At 35.9% G+C, this 13971-nt stretch overlaps 1 protein-coding gene across 6 annotated transcripts in view; it reads left to right on the plus strand.

Annotated features, from left to right (window-relative positions):
- Window positions 1-13971, plus strand: part of LOC100251978 (pyridoxal kinase) — a 60896-nt gene that overhangs the window by 5908 nt on the left and 41017 nt on the right. For 2 of the 6 annotated variants that reach the window (XM_010662033.3, XM_010662034.3), the window contains exons 4-9: window positions 8-132; window positions 2460-2543; window positions 9696-9769; window positions 10058-10122; window positions 10618-10662; window positions 11789-11852. In XM_010662033.3, coding sequence (XP_010660335.1) covers window positions 8-132; window positions 2460-2543; window positions 9696-9769; window positions 10058-10122; window positions 10618-10662; window positions 11789-11852 — 457 coding nt within the window. Of the gene's footprint in view, window positions 1-7; window positions 133-2459; window positions 2544-9695; window positions 9770-10057; window positions 10123-10617; window positions 10663-11776; window positions 11853-13971 lie in introns of all 6 variants that reach the window. The other 4 variants (XM_010662035.3, XM_059742467.1, XM_010662036.3 and 1 more) reach the window with 2 other exon arrangements.

Consider the following 13971-nt stretch of genomic DNA (forward strand, 5'->3'; position numbering starts at 1 on the left):
TGGTTAGTCAACTTGAATATCTTGCAGGATACCCAACTTTTAAGGGCCAAGTTTTGAATGGACAGCAACTAGGAGATTTAATAGCAGGCCTGGAAGAGAATAACTTATTATACTATACCCATTTGTTAACAGGTATGTTTATTTTACTTGCTTTCCTCATTTATTCTTTAAAAATTGGTCTTGCATCCTGTGGTAGCTTCACTTCTTGCTGTTAACTCATTGAAAATAAGTTTTGAAAAAGAAGGTATGCCTAATGCATGCATTTGAGCCTCCTCAAATGGTTACTCCCTTAAATTCTGATCGATGCTTGACACAGTAATGACCTGGAGTAGTTCCCAATCCTACTTGAAGTAGTCTATAACCCAACTGGTTGTTCCAGTTAAAGGTACTAAAATTTGCAATATAGAAATTATGTCATTTGGGTAGGATTGGACATTCAAGTGACCTCTTCCTTGGTAATATCTTTTGATTTTATTTTCCATCAATATTTTAAGCTTTTTTACAGTCTCCATAATAACTTTCATGAAGGTCTGTTTCATATCTAAACTAAACCTATTTCAGCTTCTCTTATTGTCTACTTGTGGATCTTGCTTTGGTGAACAAACTGATTAGTGATAGGAATAGTGCTTTACCCATACTTATAATATACTAAATTTATATGCACAATTAACAGAGTAACTAAATTCTGAATAATGACAAGTCTAACTAATTATCTGCACTTCAAAAAACTATCCCTTGGAAGTTTAATCTGTTAAGCTAGCTTATAGGCTAGGAAATTTTATATTGAATACCATAAAGCCTTATATTTAGTAGACTTAGCTAGGAACAATTGAAAATTCTTTTTCCTAAAACTATGGTAAAGATGTCTCTGACTTGATCTTCTGATTTGATAGAGGCAGTTACAAGCTTCTTGTTCACCATAGCTTCTCTGGTAAAGATACAATTAGCTTCTATATGTATGGTTTTCTCACGGAATATGAAATTATTATCAATATATATGCAACTTGATTGTCATAGTGCATCATTGGCTTTCCCAGAGGAAATCCTAATTCTTGTAACAAGTTCTTAAATAGAGATTAGTTCATAAGTAGTGTGAATCATAACTCTATATTCAGTTTCAACACTTAGACCTTGCTACAAGATGCTGTTTCTTGCTTCTGCAGCTCACTTAATTACCACAAAACAAACATAAGTATAACACCAAATGGTTGAAGGAGAATATGACACTAGGAACTGAATGAGAAGAAGATTTGGGAGAAAGTGGTGGCAAAAAATAACAGCAATAAAGGCTGCAACTTGAGAAATAAACAGAAAGGATAATGATGATGAAGGCTGTGAAGTAGGACACAGATGGTCGCTATTAACTCCACCTAAAACAGAAAAATGATGAAGGCTGCCAGTAAACCCAAGAACCTAAATGGCTCTGATACCATGTGAATTTGTGAAAGAGACGAAAATTGATGTATTTTTAGGAAAAAATATTACAAGATATATAGAATACACTAGTTGACCTATAGAGTTCTAAATTAGGAAAATGTCCTAACCTCCTATACATAATAGATACAAATCAATGTTAATAATACATCTGTAAATATACAGCTAATTTACATAAAATAATTGCCTATTCCAACAGTTTTGTTCAATATTCCTCTTAGTTATGCATACTATAGAAGACTTGCAAAAATATGATTTTTAATGGCTTCCTTGGTGAGGAGGATTATGTAATTTTTATGTCAATGAATTAAGAGCTCTAAACTTAGCTCATCGGCTATCTGAATGTACATTGGTTGTGGTTATGGACTTTGCTTAAGGTTTCTGGAGAAACACACTTGCATGTGCACACACAATCTCTCTCTCTCTCTCATACACATTTTTATCAGCTAAAAAAAGTGTGTATGGTTGTTGTGTTCCCTCATATCATTGAAAAATACTGCTCATAGAAATGACATAGTTATTTCTTCAGCAACCATTGGCCGCTAGGTTCATCTGGCTAGAAATTGCATGTTTGTAGGGAAACACTGTTGTATTGTCATAACTAAGGTTTTTATTTGGGCTTGCAACTTATATTTTTGCTGTCGTGTCCCATATTGGACATTAAAAAGCTGCAGATTTTGTTGTTTCAAGTTTCAACCTCTACTACATAATCAATGTCGTAGAACACTTTATTGTTCCAAATTTCAACCCCTACAACATAGTCAACGCCCTTGTTAATCTAACTTGAGTCTGTATCCCTCCATTTGATAGAATTAAGCATACTTGTGTTCAGAACCTGTCTCCTGTGGCAGTATTTGCTATCAACCCTGCAACATTAATATATGCTATTTTGATATCTCTATGTTCTGAATTTCTTTCCTGTAATTTGGCATTTGTGTTACAGTCTGTTTGTTGTGATATTTTTTTTGTTTGGAGGCTTTCTTGTTCACTTGTGGTGCTTTCAACTTTGATTGGTGTATTTTCAGGTTATATTGGTTCTGTTTCTTTTTTGAACGCGGTATTAGAAGTTGTCCATAAACTCCGTTCTGTTAATCCAAAGCTGACATATGGTGAGTAGATTATTGAATATTGCCTCTAAAAAAAAGTAGATTATTGAATATTGCTGAAATCATTGCCCTTCATAATCAACATGGTTAGAGAGGGTTTCCTTTTTTTTTTTTGAACTTTTCTTCTGTTACTTCCTGATTTTTCAGTGAACTGGATTTATTTGTGGCTACAATAAGTCATTTTTGATTTACCAATTTCATTTTTGGATGTCTGGTATGTTTTGGCAGAATATTGTATCCTTGACTGATATTGAAATTGCCAGCTTTATATGTACATTAGAGTATTGGAAGATATTATATTATTTTATGTGGGACAAAAGGAGGATCTTCTTAGTAGTTGAGCTATAATGTATAAATGGAATTTAGTTTCTGTTTCTGGACTCAAAAAGGGGGAATGAGAAACTATAACTGGCACTGCTACTGCTGCATATGATGATGATCAGTGTACAAATGCTCTTAACAATTGAGTCATCTTAGCTTCAAAAGTACCTGTTGACTTGTTTTTTAATCAGATTTTAGAATAAATAATGTAAGTAAAAAAACCTGATGAGAAAAAAATTATTGTGTTACTAAAAATTCCTATCCAATAGTTGTGAAGGTGATGTTTGTTGTGGAAAAATCTGTTATAGCAGTAATTGCTCACAGATTTAACATTTTGCTTTCTAATTCTTTTGATTTATTTTTATTGAGATAATAAGCAAAAAGATTTTATAGGTGTTGAAAAAGAAATTATACACCAAGATACATAGGACTTATACAATGGGTACCAAAAGGCTTTCCCAAAAAGAGAGAGAACTCAAAAAAACTACTCCCTTCCTCAATTTGTTCCCACCCAATTGACAAAATCAATTAAAAGCATTGAACTTATGAAAAAAAAAAAAAATCAGTTAAAAGCATTGAATCTTCTTCTATGTACATGCTACCCATAACATTAGATTTCTAAAGAAAGAGCACTTAAGTGATTGATTTGGCTACTTCTCATTTTTGAGTGCTCTTTGATTTTTTTTCTGGTCAAATTGTTCACAAAAATGCACAGATGAGTGGTTCTTCAAACCTTCTTACATTTTCTTCTCACAAAAGAGCCATGTCAACTTAAAAGAGTCTCCCTAACCATAAAAAAAAAGGAACTAAACAATGCTGAATAGGGAGAACAACAATTGCCAATTTGGCACAGCATAGGAGAATGTGATAATTTACTCCTCTTTCTTTTACAAAGGAGGCATCTATTTGCCAATGACCGCCCTCTTTTTTGAAGCTGATTCAAAGTCAATGCATTTCTCCAACTAGTTTTGTAAGCTAAAAACTCGCTTTAGATGGGATTTGTGGATTTGAAATATGCCCATTGGAAAAGGAATTGAATGCCCCGACTTTAGGATATAATGTAAAGATTTGAAAAAAAAAACTATTCCTTGAGAAAATAGCATGTATATTGTCTAGCTTCCAATCATTCAAGTGTCTAGAGAAATAAGGATTCTAGTGGTCCCCTTCACCTAGATTGTCCCAAATGTCTGCCACCTAAGCCTCTTTTGAGATGCTATAGCATACAAAGAGGGGAAAGACACACATAGGGGTTCATCCCCTCACTACCTAGCCTTTTAAAATTTCACCCTGCTTCCATTGTCCATCTCGAAGGATGCTTTACTGTTGAACAAGTCCCATCCCTTTTTGATATTTTTCCATAACCCAACCTCATATCCTTGTTTCACTTTGTAAGAACTCTAACCCTCTTCTTCTCTCCATGCTTCCCATGTATGACCTATTTCCACAAAGCTTCTCTTTCATAAGCATATCTCTAACTCCACTTTTCAAGGAGAGTCAACTCATATTAAGCGAAGAAAGACATCTAAGCCTACACCCCTTTCCTTTTCTCCCTGAAAATAATTGCCCATTTTACTAATTACATCTTCTCCTTGAAAGCCTTGCCTCTCCATAGGAAGCCTCTTTGAATCTTTTCAAGCCTTAATCTAACTTTTTTGGGAATGTTGAACAAGGACATAAAAAGTATATAAATAAACTAGATGAGGTGCTTGCTATCAAAGTGAGCTTTCCCTTTTTGAAATATATTGCCTTTTCCAAATTGAAAGTCTTTGGAGGAACCTTTCTTCCACTCTATCCCAACCTGACTCTACTTTGAAAGAAGCCCGTAGGGGAAGCTCCAAGTAGGTAGATGGAAGCTCCCATACCCCACAATCCTAGCTCTTAAGTCTCCTTCACATTAGCTGCTCTCTCTATTGAGATTAATTCACTTTTCTCTAGACTTATTTTCAGCCCATGACAGCATTCTTACAATGTGATGGGATGTAAATGAGGTAAAACACCCCAGTCATATGTGTTCAGTATCCTAAACTCCTAAGAGATATGATTATGATTATATCATGTTTGGTTATATCTAGTAATTGTTTCAAATATCTTTTAGTGTCCATTTCATATCCATTTTCTCTATAACCCTTTTTTTTTACTTAGTTTTTATTAAAATTAATGTTAATGAATTAGATGGTAATTAGATCTAAATGAGAACATTTCAGGCTGCAGACTGAGGATACTTGTAAGATGCTCCTTATCCTCAAGGGAAAACCTAAAATGAAAATAAGAGCATTGAATCTTGCAATTGTAAGAAGATTAAAAGTCGTGTCACTAGCACAACCTCATAGGTATTGCAAGAGGGAAGATTAACCCACTCTTTATGTTGGAAAATCTGCTAACTTGGGTGGCAGATTATTGAAGATTTTTCTAGTCGTCTATATGAGCTGTAACAATTGTATAGTTGTACATAAAATCTCCTAGGATTTTTTCCTTTCTTAGCATTCTTCACTTATTTTGTGAAAAGAGAGAAAAGGGAGAATCCCTAATTTTTGTTATTGAAAAACTGTAAATAATACACATTGGACTTGGGTATATATATACATGTTAGTGGGACCCACGATACAATAAGGAAAGAAAAGGAAAAGGAAAAGGAAAAGTGAATAACCTAAATAACTGTACACTATCTAATACTCCCCCTCAAGATGGAGCATATATGTTATATGCACCAAGATTGTTACAAATGTATTTAATTCTAGGATCTCTGAGAGATTTAGTAAAAATATCTGCTAGTTGGTCATTTGAATTGACAAAACTAGTTGCCACACATCCTGATGTGATCTTCTCTCTAATGAAGTGACAGTCAACTTCAATGTGTTTGGTTCTTTCATGGAAGACTGGATTGGATGCAATATGCAAAGCGGCTTGGTTGTCACAGGTGAGCTTCATCTGTTCATCCTTTCCAAATCTCAACTCCCGAAGAAGATGTTTCAGCCATATGAGTTCACATGTTGCCAGAGCCATAGCTCGATACTCGGCTTCAGCACAAGCTCTGGCCACTACATCTTGTTTCTTACTCTTCCAGGATATTAGGTTGCCTCCAATAAAAACACAATACCCGGAAGTGGAACATCTATCTGTGGGTGAGCCAACCCAATCTGCATCTGTGTAACCGACAACCTAGGTATGACCTCTGTTCTTGTACAACACACCTTGGCCTGGTGTGCTTTTGATATATTGAAGAATGCGGATTACAACATCCCAATGGCTATCACATGGTGACTGTAGGAATTGACTAACAACACTTACAGGAAAAGAAATGTCTGAACGAGTAATGGTGAGGTAGTTCAGTTTACCTACAAGTCGCCGATATTTCCCAGGATCTCCTAAAGGCTCCCCCTGTCCTGGTATAAGTTTGACATTTGGATCCATAGGAGTGTCTACCGGTTTACAGTCTAACATACCGGTTTCTTCCAAGATGTCTAAAGCATACTTCCTTTGGGAAAGAACCACACCGGAACTGGATTGAGCTATCTCGATCCCTAAGAAATACTTGAGTTTCCCCAAGTCTTTAGTCTGAAAGTGGGTGAAAAGGTGTTGCTTTAGTTTCTGAATACCATTTTGATCACTGTCTGTAATGATGATGTCGTCCACATAAACTACCAGATAAATACACTGCCCTGAAGAGTTATGATGATAGAAAACGGAATGGTCTGCTGTACTGCAGAACATGCCAAACTCCTGAACAACAGAACTAAAACTGCTAAACCATGCTCGAGGAGATTGTTTCAAGCCATATCGAGTGCCAAACATTCGCCACCCAATCCTCCTTAGAATCAACAATAGCATAAAAAGCATGGTAAGAAGTATGCAGTGCCACATCACCACACTACTTGTCCTTCCAAAATTTCACTCTCCGCCCACTACCAATTGAGAAGGCAACTTTATTATCTAAGAGCTCCCATTTCTTTCTAATGGCTTTCCACAACCCTGCCCGTTAACTTTACTAACCACCTTGGAGTGCCACTTTGCTTCTTCCATCTCGTACTTGCCACTAATAACTTGCTTCCACTAAGCCCCCCTATCCTTTGCAAACTACTAGCTCCATTTACCTAAAAGGGCTTTGTAAAGCTTAGCAGGATTCTTTACCCCCAGTCCACCCTTGCTCTTATTTGTACAAATAATGGATCACCTTACTAATTATTTATCAAAAATAAAATAAAATAATGGACCACCTTACTAAGTATGGCTTTCACTCAAGGGCTCCTCCTCTCTAAAGGAAATCCCTTTGGATTTGTTCTAATCTCATCCTAGTTGTTCTTGGAATATAGAACACAGACATGAAATAGATAATCATGCTGGAAAGAGTGCTCCAAATTAGGGTAATCCTCCCACCCTTGGATGAGTACTACCTTTTCCACATGTATAACTTTTTGCGAAACCTCTCCTCCACCCCATCCCATGCCACCACAGACCTGAAAAGGGCACCTAGTGGGAGACCCAAGTAAGACGATGGGAGTGCTCCCACCTTGCAACCAAACTCAAGGGCTAACCCTTCGACATTTTCCACCATTCCCACCGGAATTAACTCGCTTTTTTCCAAGTTAATGTTAAGCCCTGAAATGGCTTCAAAACACATAAGCAACCAATTAAAGTAAGTCAACTGGTCTTGATTCAGTTTGCACAAAACTAAAGTATCATCGACAAACAAAAGATGCGAGATATCCACTCCATCTCCATTTCTACCACTTACCCTCCAACCTAGTAAAAAACCTCCAACCTTAGCCTTCTTGAGCAAACAACTAAGAGCCTCCATAGCAATTACAAACAAAAAGGGTGAGAGGGGATCTCCTTGTCTTAGGCCCCTAGAACTCTGAAAGAAGCCCGTTGGAGCACCATCAACTAGAACTAAAAACCTTGCTGAAGAGATACACCACTTGATCCATAACATCCACTTCTCCCCAAAACCTATCTTCTTAAGGGATGCAAAGAGAAAATCCCAATTAACATGATCATAGGCTTTTTCAATATTAAGTTTGCATAGCAAGCTGCTTTCATTACTCTTCAACAACGAAAGAATGACCTCATTCCTCCATAAAAGCATTTTGGGAATTGGAGACCACCTTCTTAATTCTATTGGCTAAGACTTTAGCCAACAACTTGTAGAGACCATGCACCAAACTGATAGGCCTAAAGTCCTCTAGGTCTTTGGCTCTCCTTTTCTTAGGGATTAAGATGAAAAAAGTAGCATTCAAATTCTTCACAAAGCGACCCCTTTCATGAAAATCCCTAAAAAAGCCATCACCTCTTCCTTCACCAAATCCTAACTGAACTGCTAAAAAGCCATAGGAAAGCCATCAGGACCTGGTGCTTTGTCTTCTCTAAGGTCTGAAAGGGCTGTGAACACCTCTTCCTCAAAGAAAGGGACCTCCAGATTTGCTGCATCTTGTTCCCCTAATACTTCAAAAGAAAGCTCGTTGATAGTTGGTCTCCATTCCCCTATCTCAAACAAAAGAACCTGAAAAGCCCGAACCACCCCCTCCTTAATCTCACTCTCCTCTGAAACCCAATGCCCATTAATTTTAATCTTAGCTAACTGATGCCTTCTCCTATGAGCATTAGCCATTTTGTGGAAGAAGCTAGTGTTTCTATCACCTTCCTTCAACCAAAACTCTCTTGACTTCTGCCTCCAAGAGGTTTCCTCCAGAAGGGACCATTTCTTGTACTATTCCCTTGCTAGATTCCTGGCATTCTGCTCCTCCACAGTCAATACTCTGGTTGCTTCCTCAAAATCTTACAAAGCCACCTGATTCAGAGCCCTCTCCTTACTAGACAAGACATTGCCAAAGACCTCTTTGTTCCAAACCTTCAACTTAGCCTTTAAAGCTTTTGACCTTTCTGTTAGAATGTAGCTATAAGAACCACTGAAACTGAAACCCGACCACAAAGACTGCAATAAATCTTTGAAGCCTTCCACCTTCAACCACATGAACTCGAACCTGAACAAAGGATATCTTGGAGGCAATAATGTATGGGCACAAAATTTGGGAAAGGAGTGTTTAGTAGACTAATGAATCCCTTCTGAAGGGTAATTGGGAGATCAACATCAGTATGAAAAACCTTAAAGATGGAGAAAGAATATGATTATTACTTGAAGAAGGGCTAATCTTTTGTTTTTTTTTTCTTTTATCAGAAACAAAGATATATTGGATATGGATAAAAAGTACAAGAGAAGGATGAGGGGTCCTCCTCACAAAATTCAAGAATCTGATCAGAATATGACTGAAGCTTCTCCATTATACAAGGAAATCTATATAAAAATTAGTCCATTTATGGCTATATATCGATTCTAAACAAAGCTTCTCTCATTGTTGTCCAACCCTTTCGAATTACAAACCGAACACCAATTAAGTTGAATAACATTGAGAGGAGTGCTTAAATCCTGCAGTACAAGAGACCCATAAGGAGGAATAGAAGGGAAGTAAATCCCATAACATCTCTACCGTCCTCCACTTTTCCTCAAAGATCCTAGCATTTCTCTTTCGACACATGATCCAAGGCAAAGAAGGGCTAAACTGTTAAGATTTCGCACCATGATCATTACTAGTTCTCAGTTTTCTGTTCATGAACTCAAGCAGGTGTGGATAACATTTTAGGGCCAACATCATAGTCATTCTTTCCTATTTCTCTATAACTGATAACTTATGTGTTACTATGGCTGTTTGTAAGTTTTAGATCCTGTTTAACATTGTTTTGAACATTTTTACTTCTTATATTATTCTGCCTACTCTTCTCATCATATCCAAAAATAATGCCTAATCATCTCTTCTCATTAATATTGGGGCTTTTATCAAGTTTGTGATCCTGTGATGGGTGATGACGGAAAGCTCTATGTCCCAACAGAGTTAGTGGCAATCTACCGTGAGAAGGTGAGCAATCCAATCATGGGATATTGTGTGTGTAAGCTTGTTCTATGTTCACATGTATACAAGTGAGATACAAAATTTGAATTATTTCACTCTAGTGTTTTAAAATTCTACTATGGTTCAAGTCTATGTTAATTCAAGATTTAACATCATTTTAACATTTGCGTTGGCTAGATCCGATATCTTAAACAACTTGAATAAATAATTGCCATTGAGTTTGATCATGAATTTTGTCTATCTGTATTATTATTTCCTGATGCAAAGATCACTAGCTAGACTTTTTATGGTTAGGTTGTTCCAGTTGCTTCAATGTTGACTCCTAATCAGTTTGAAGCAGAACTACTAACTGGGTTCAGGTATTTTGTGGTACTATATGATAATATTCTTGAATCTGACCTTGTTCACTTCATGTTCTCTATACTTTCGGATATCTCCTTGCTGCACTAAATTCTTTATTGAATGTTGGAAGAAATTCCATGAAACTGGGGTGAAATAAAATTAATAAATAATACACAATAAACCTTACTGCACAAACCTAGAATCTTGCATCTTAAAACCCCAAAAATTTGTTATGAGGTATTCTTAATAAGATCAAGAGAATGAAAAAATTTATTGGGTTTTCTTATATACTGTAATTTTCCTATGAACATGATAAACATCAGTTGCTACATTGTTTGAAGTTCTGACTGGTCCTTGCGGGATGTTTAGAGGAGATCAGAGTGAATGCATTTTAAGAAGTACCAGAAAGGTCGGCAATTGCATTCGGCAAATTGTTGTTAATATGACTGCCAGTGTATTTTATTTTTAGGAGAATTCTCAATCACTGATTATGCTTCAACTCTTTTGCTCAGAAGCTGTATGCTCCAGGAAGCAAGACATGTTATGAGCTGTGGGAGGTATGGGTCAAAGAATTGGCTAACTTGTATCAGTCGTATTCAAAATATCACTTCCCATGATGAGTTTGAGACTTGTATGAACATCTTTAGTTTCAGTACTGGATTAGCTGATTCTGTTGAGTCGTGGATAAGTCAGAAAGCAAATCGTGAGTCGTGACACTGCAGCATTGCTACTCGAATGAGTTGTGAACAAGTTGCAAACGAGTTAATCTTTAGACAACTCTTTCAACCATACCATTACTATTATGTAAATTACCACTCATGATGGAGGTGATAACAATGACTAGCCTTTGTGTCATTAAATGTTAGAATTGTCCATGGAATTATATATTTCTTACAAGAAAAACAATTTTACTTGAAATAGTAAAGTGTCAGTTTTACATTGGGTTTCACATTGAATGATGCAGTAGGCTCAAAGTTATGTCATCAGTCCTACATTGGGCTTATAAATCAGTATGACAATTCCTATAATCAGGATATGATTGAAAGAGGGATGTTACAAGCTTGACTTCTTGGTGACTGGGCCATGTCATGGTATCCTATCACAATTCTCTTTGTGACTTGTCCATGACTCAGCTAAACCTGCTGATTCATCATCGAAACTGGAAAATTCTGTGGCTGCCTCATAGTCATTGCAGTAAGGGGTGTTTTGAATACAACTTGGCCGAGTTGGACATTCTTTGAACCATGGATGGCAGAAATTTCTGTATGCCTCTGGATGAGATGTATGATGCTTGACATTCACATCCAAAAATAGGGGATGATAGGCTGGCCAAGAGGGGGCCGCATCCTGTACTGACCTTATTTATAGTATAGGGTAATATTCCCTGGGGGCCTGTGTTGTTTGCTATCAACATTTTTGTTTCATGAATTTTTGTTTGTATAAAGATCATACAAAGAAAATTAAATGTAATAGTTTTCACATCATATACAATATGAAACTTAATAAAGGTTTTGAGTTTCTAAATTCCTCTTAGCTGCATTTTTTACATTCCCACTCTGAGCTATCTACAGAATTTAAATTGACAAAAATTAAAATAAGTCTTATATTGCACTATAAGTATCTATTTTCTGTGTCTTGTGCCTTTGCTGTTTCCACTGCGCTTTCTGACAGGACTTACTGCAGGATTGTGACTGAAAAAGATGGTAGGGAAGCTTGCAACATTCTTCATGCTTCTGGACCTTCAAAGGTTTTGTTATATAATTGCCTATTTAACCTCTTTATTTCTGGAATGCTTTGTATTTCTCTGAATATGCATCCATATCATCTTGGTCTTGTATTTCTTTTGTTCCTCCTATCTGTATATCATTTAAGGCTCCTGAATTTTACTTTTTCACCCTGAGGAAATAACTTTTGAAGATAAAAGTTACCATCAATAAGCCACAGTTATTTGGTAGTTCAATGCAGGGTATATATTGATCACTCAAGTTAATGGTGATTAATTTTGATTTTAACAGAAATGTGAATGGAAAAAATTAAAGCATTGAAAAATGTAACTCTGTCAAAGTACTGGTCTTCAAGATGATGCAACCTGGAAAAACAAAGAAACACTCTTCCTTCAAGGTTTAGCAGCTAAATACTATGGCCCACATTCTCTTACATAATCACTCATGCATTTATTGAACCTAATAAAATCAATCTCTCCCCTGTGCATGCATGTAAAAACATAAACAAAATGACTGAAATGCAATTAATAACTAAAATCTGCAGTGTTGCTAAAGTAAATATAAAGCAACATGCTGCATGATCCTAATAACAAAAGAACTTGTATCAGATTTCAGTTTCCCATGGATTGAGTGAACTTGGGTTTGACAAGAAAAATCACAAGTTTCATGGATGGATGTATTGATCAAATCACTTTTCATAATGCATTATTTCGTTGTTATGTTGGATGGTTAATGATGCTACCTGATGATGAACCTTGATTTTTCCTTACAGAATGTATAGAGCTTTTATTGTTGACGCATCCTATTTGATGTGGGCCCCTGAATAGTGACGCATCTATTTATTGTAGCAGCATATAGTTATAAGGAATCTATTCTTTTTTTATTTTTTTAGAATATTACTTTATTTTTATTTTTTTCTTATAGAAGTTTTGTAGTTTTAAGAATATAATTTTAGTCCTAGTATATGACTTTGGTTGATTAAGTTGGGGTCTTGGGGTCTCCTATATTTGACCCTATGCTTGCTATTGGAGGAATTCTATAAAGTAACTGTGATTTTATTGTTAGGTTTAAAACAAAGAAGGGCATCAAAGCTGCTAAAGTAACTGTGGTTTTATTGTTAGGTTTAAAACAAAGAAGGGCATCAAAGCTGCTTTTGTTTAATTATTTTCATGACATCAAATATCTCTTGAGCTCCTTTGTTTTGGTAACTAGATTCTTACTGGCAACCCTGCATTTTACAAACTGGCCTAGCGTAAAGAGATTGATTGTCTATTGTTTTATCTTGATGAGATTCTCTTCACACCTAATCATCCCTCAGATTGACCGCAATTTCTTAAGGCCTATTTAACTTTTGATCTATCCTATGTTTGTTGTTGGCTTCTGCACAAATCTCACACTTCAAAGATCTTTTCAGTTCTTTTAAAAGTTTTTTTTATGATCTATTATTTTAAGGAGAGGAAGGGATTTGTTAAATATGGTATTTACATTTGTAACCCTATTATTTATGTAGTTTACTCTATATGCATGTGTTGAGAATCTAGGAATATTGTTGTTATTTTTAGGAAAAAGGATAAAATCTGATATTTATTTTTAAATTCAGGTTTAGTTAGATTTTTTTTTAGTTAGTTTCCTGTTCTATTTTCTAAGGAAGTTCCTATTTTCTAGCTGGAGGAGTCTCTATATAAACTTGTATTATATCCTTTTGTGTATTATTCAGAAAAGAGGATTGATAAAAATTTATTTTCCTCAAAGCCTACATGGTATCAAAACCTGGTCTCTTTATCAAAAAATTCCCATGATGAAGATGACTATGACTGGGGCCAACGAAAATTCATCCTCCTTAGTTACAATAGAGGATGGCCAGATAAATCTTATTGCTTTCCTAAATGGACTCGATATCTCATCATTTAGTTCTACCCTTCAATTAATAGTTCATAATTTGAATGGTAAGAATTATTTAGAATGGACCTAGACTATGAAGCTAGCAATCGATGGAAGAGGAAAGCTTGGACACATAACTGGTGAGGTGAAGAAACCAACTGCAGATGATCCAAAGTTGGCAGCATGGAAATCAGAAAATTCCATGATAACAACCTGGCTTATCAACTCAATGGAGCCAAAGATGGGGAAGCCCTATTTGTT

Source organism: Vitis vinifera, chromosome 14 (assembly GCF_030704535.1).
Source record: "Vitis vinifera cultivar Pinot Noir 40024 chromosome 14, ASM3070453v1".
Taxonomy (NCBI): Eukaryota; Viridiplantae; Streptophyta; class Magnoliopsida; order Vitales; family Vitaceae; genus Vitis; species Vitis vinifera.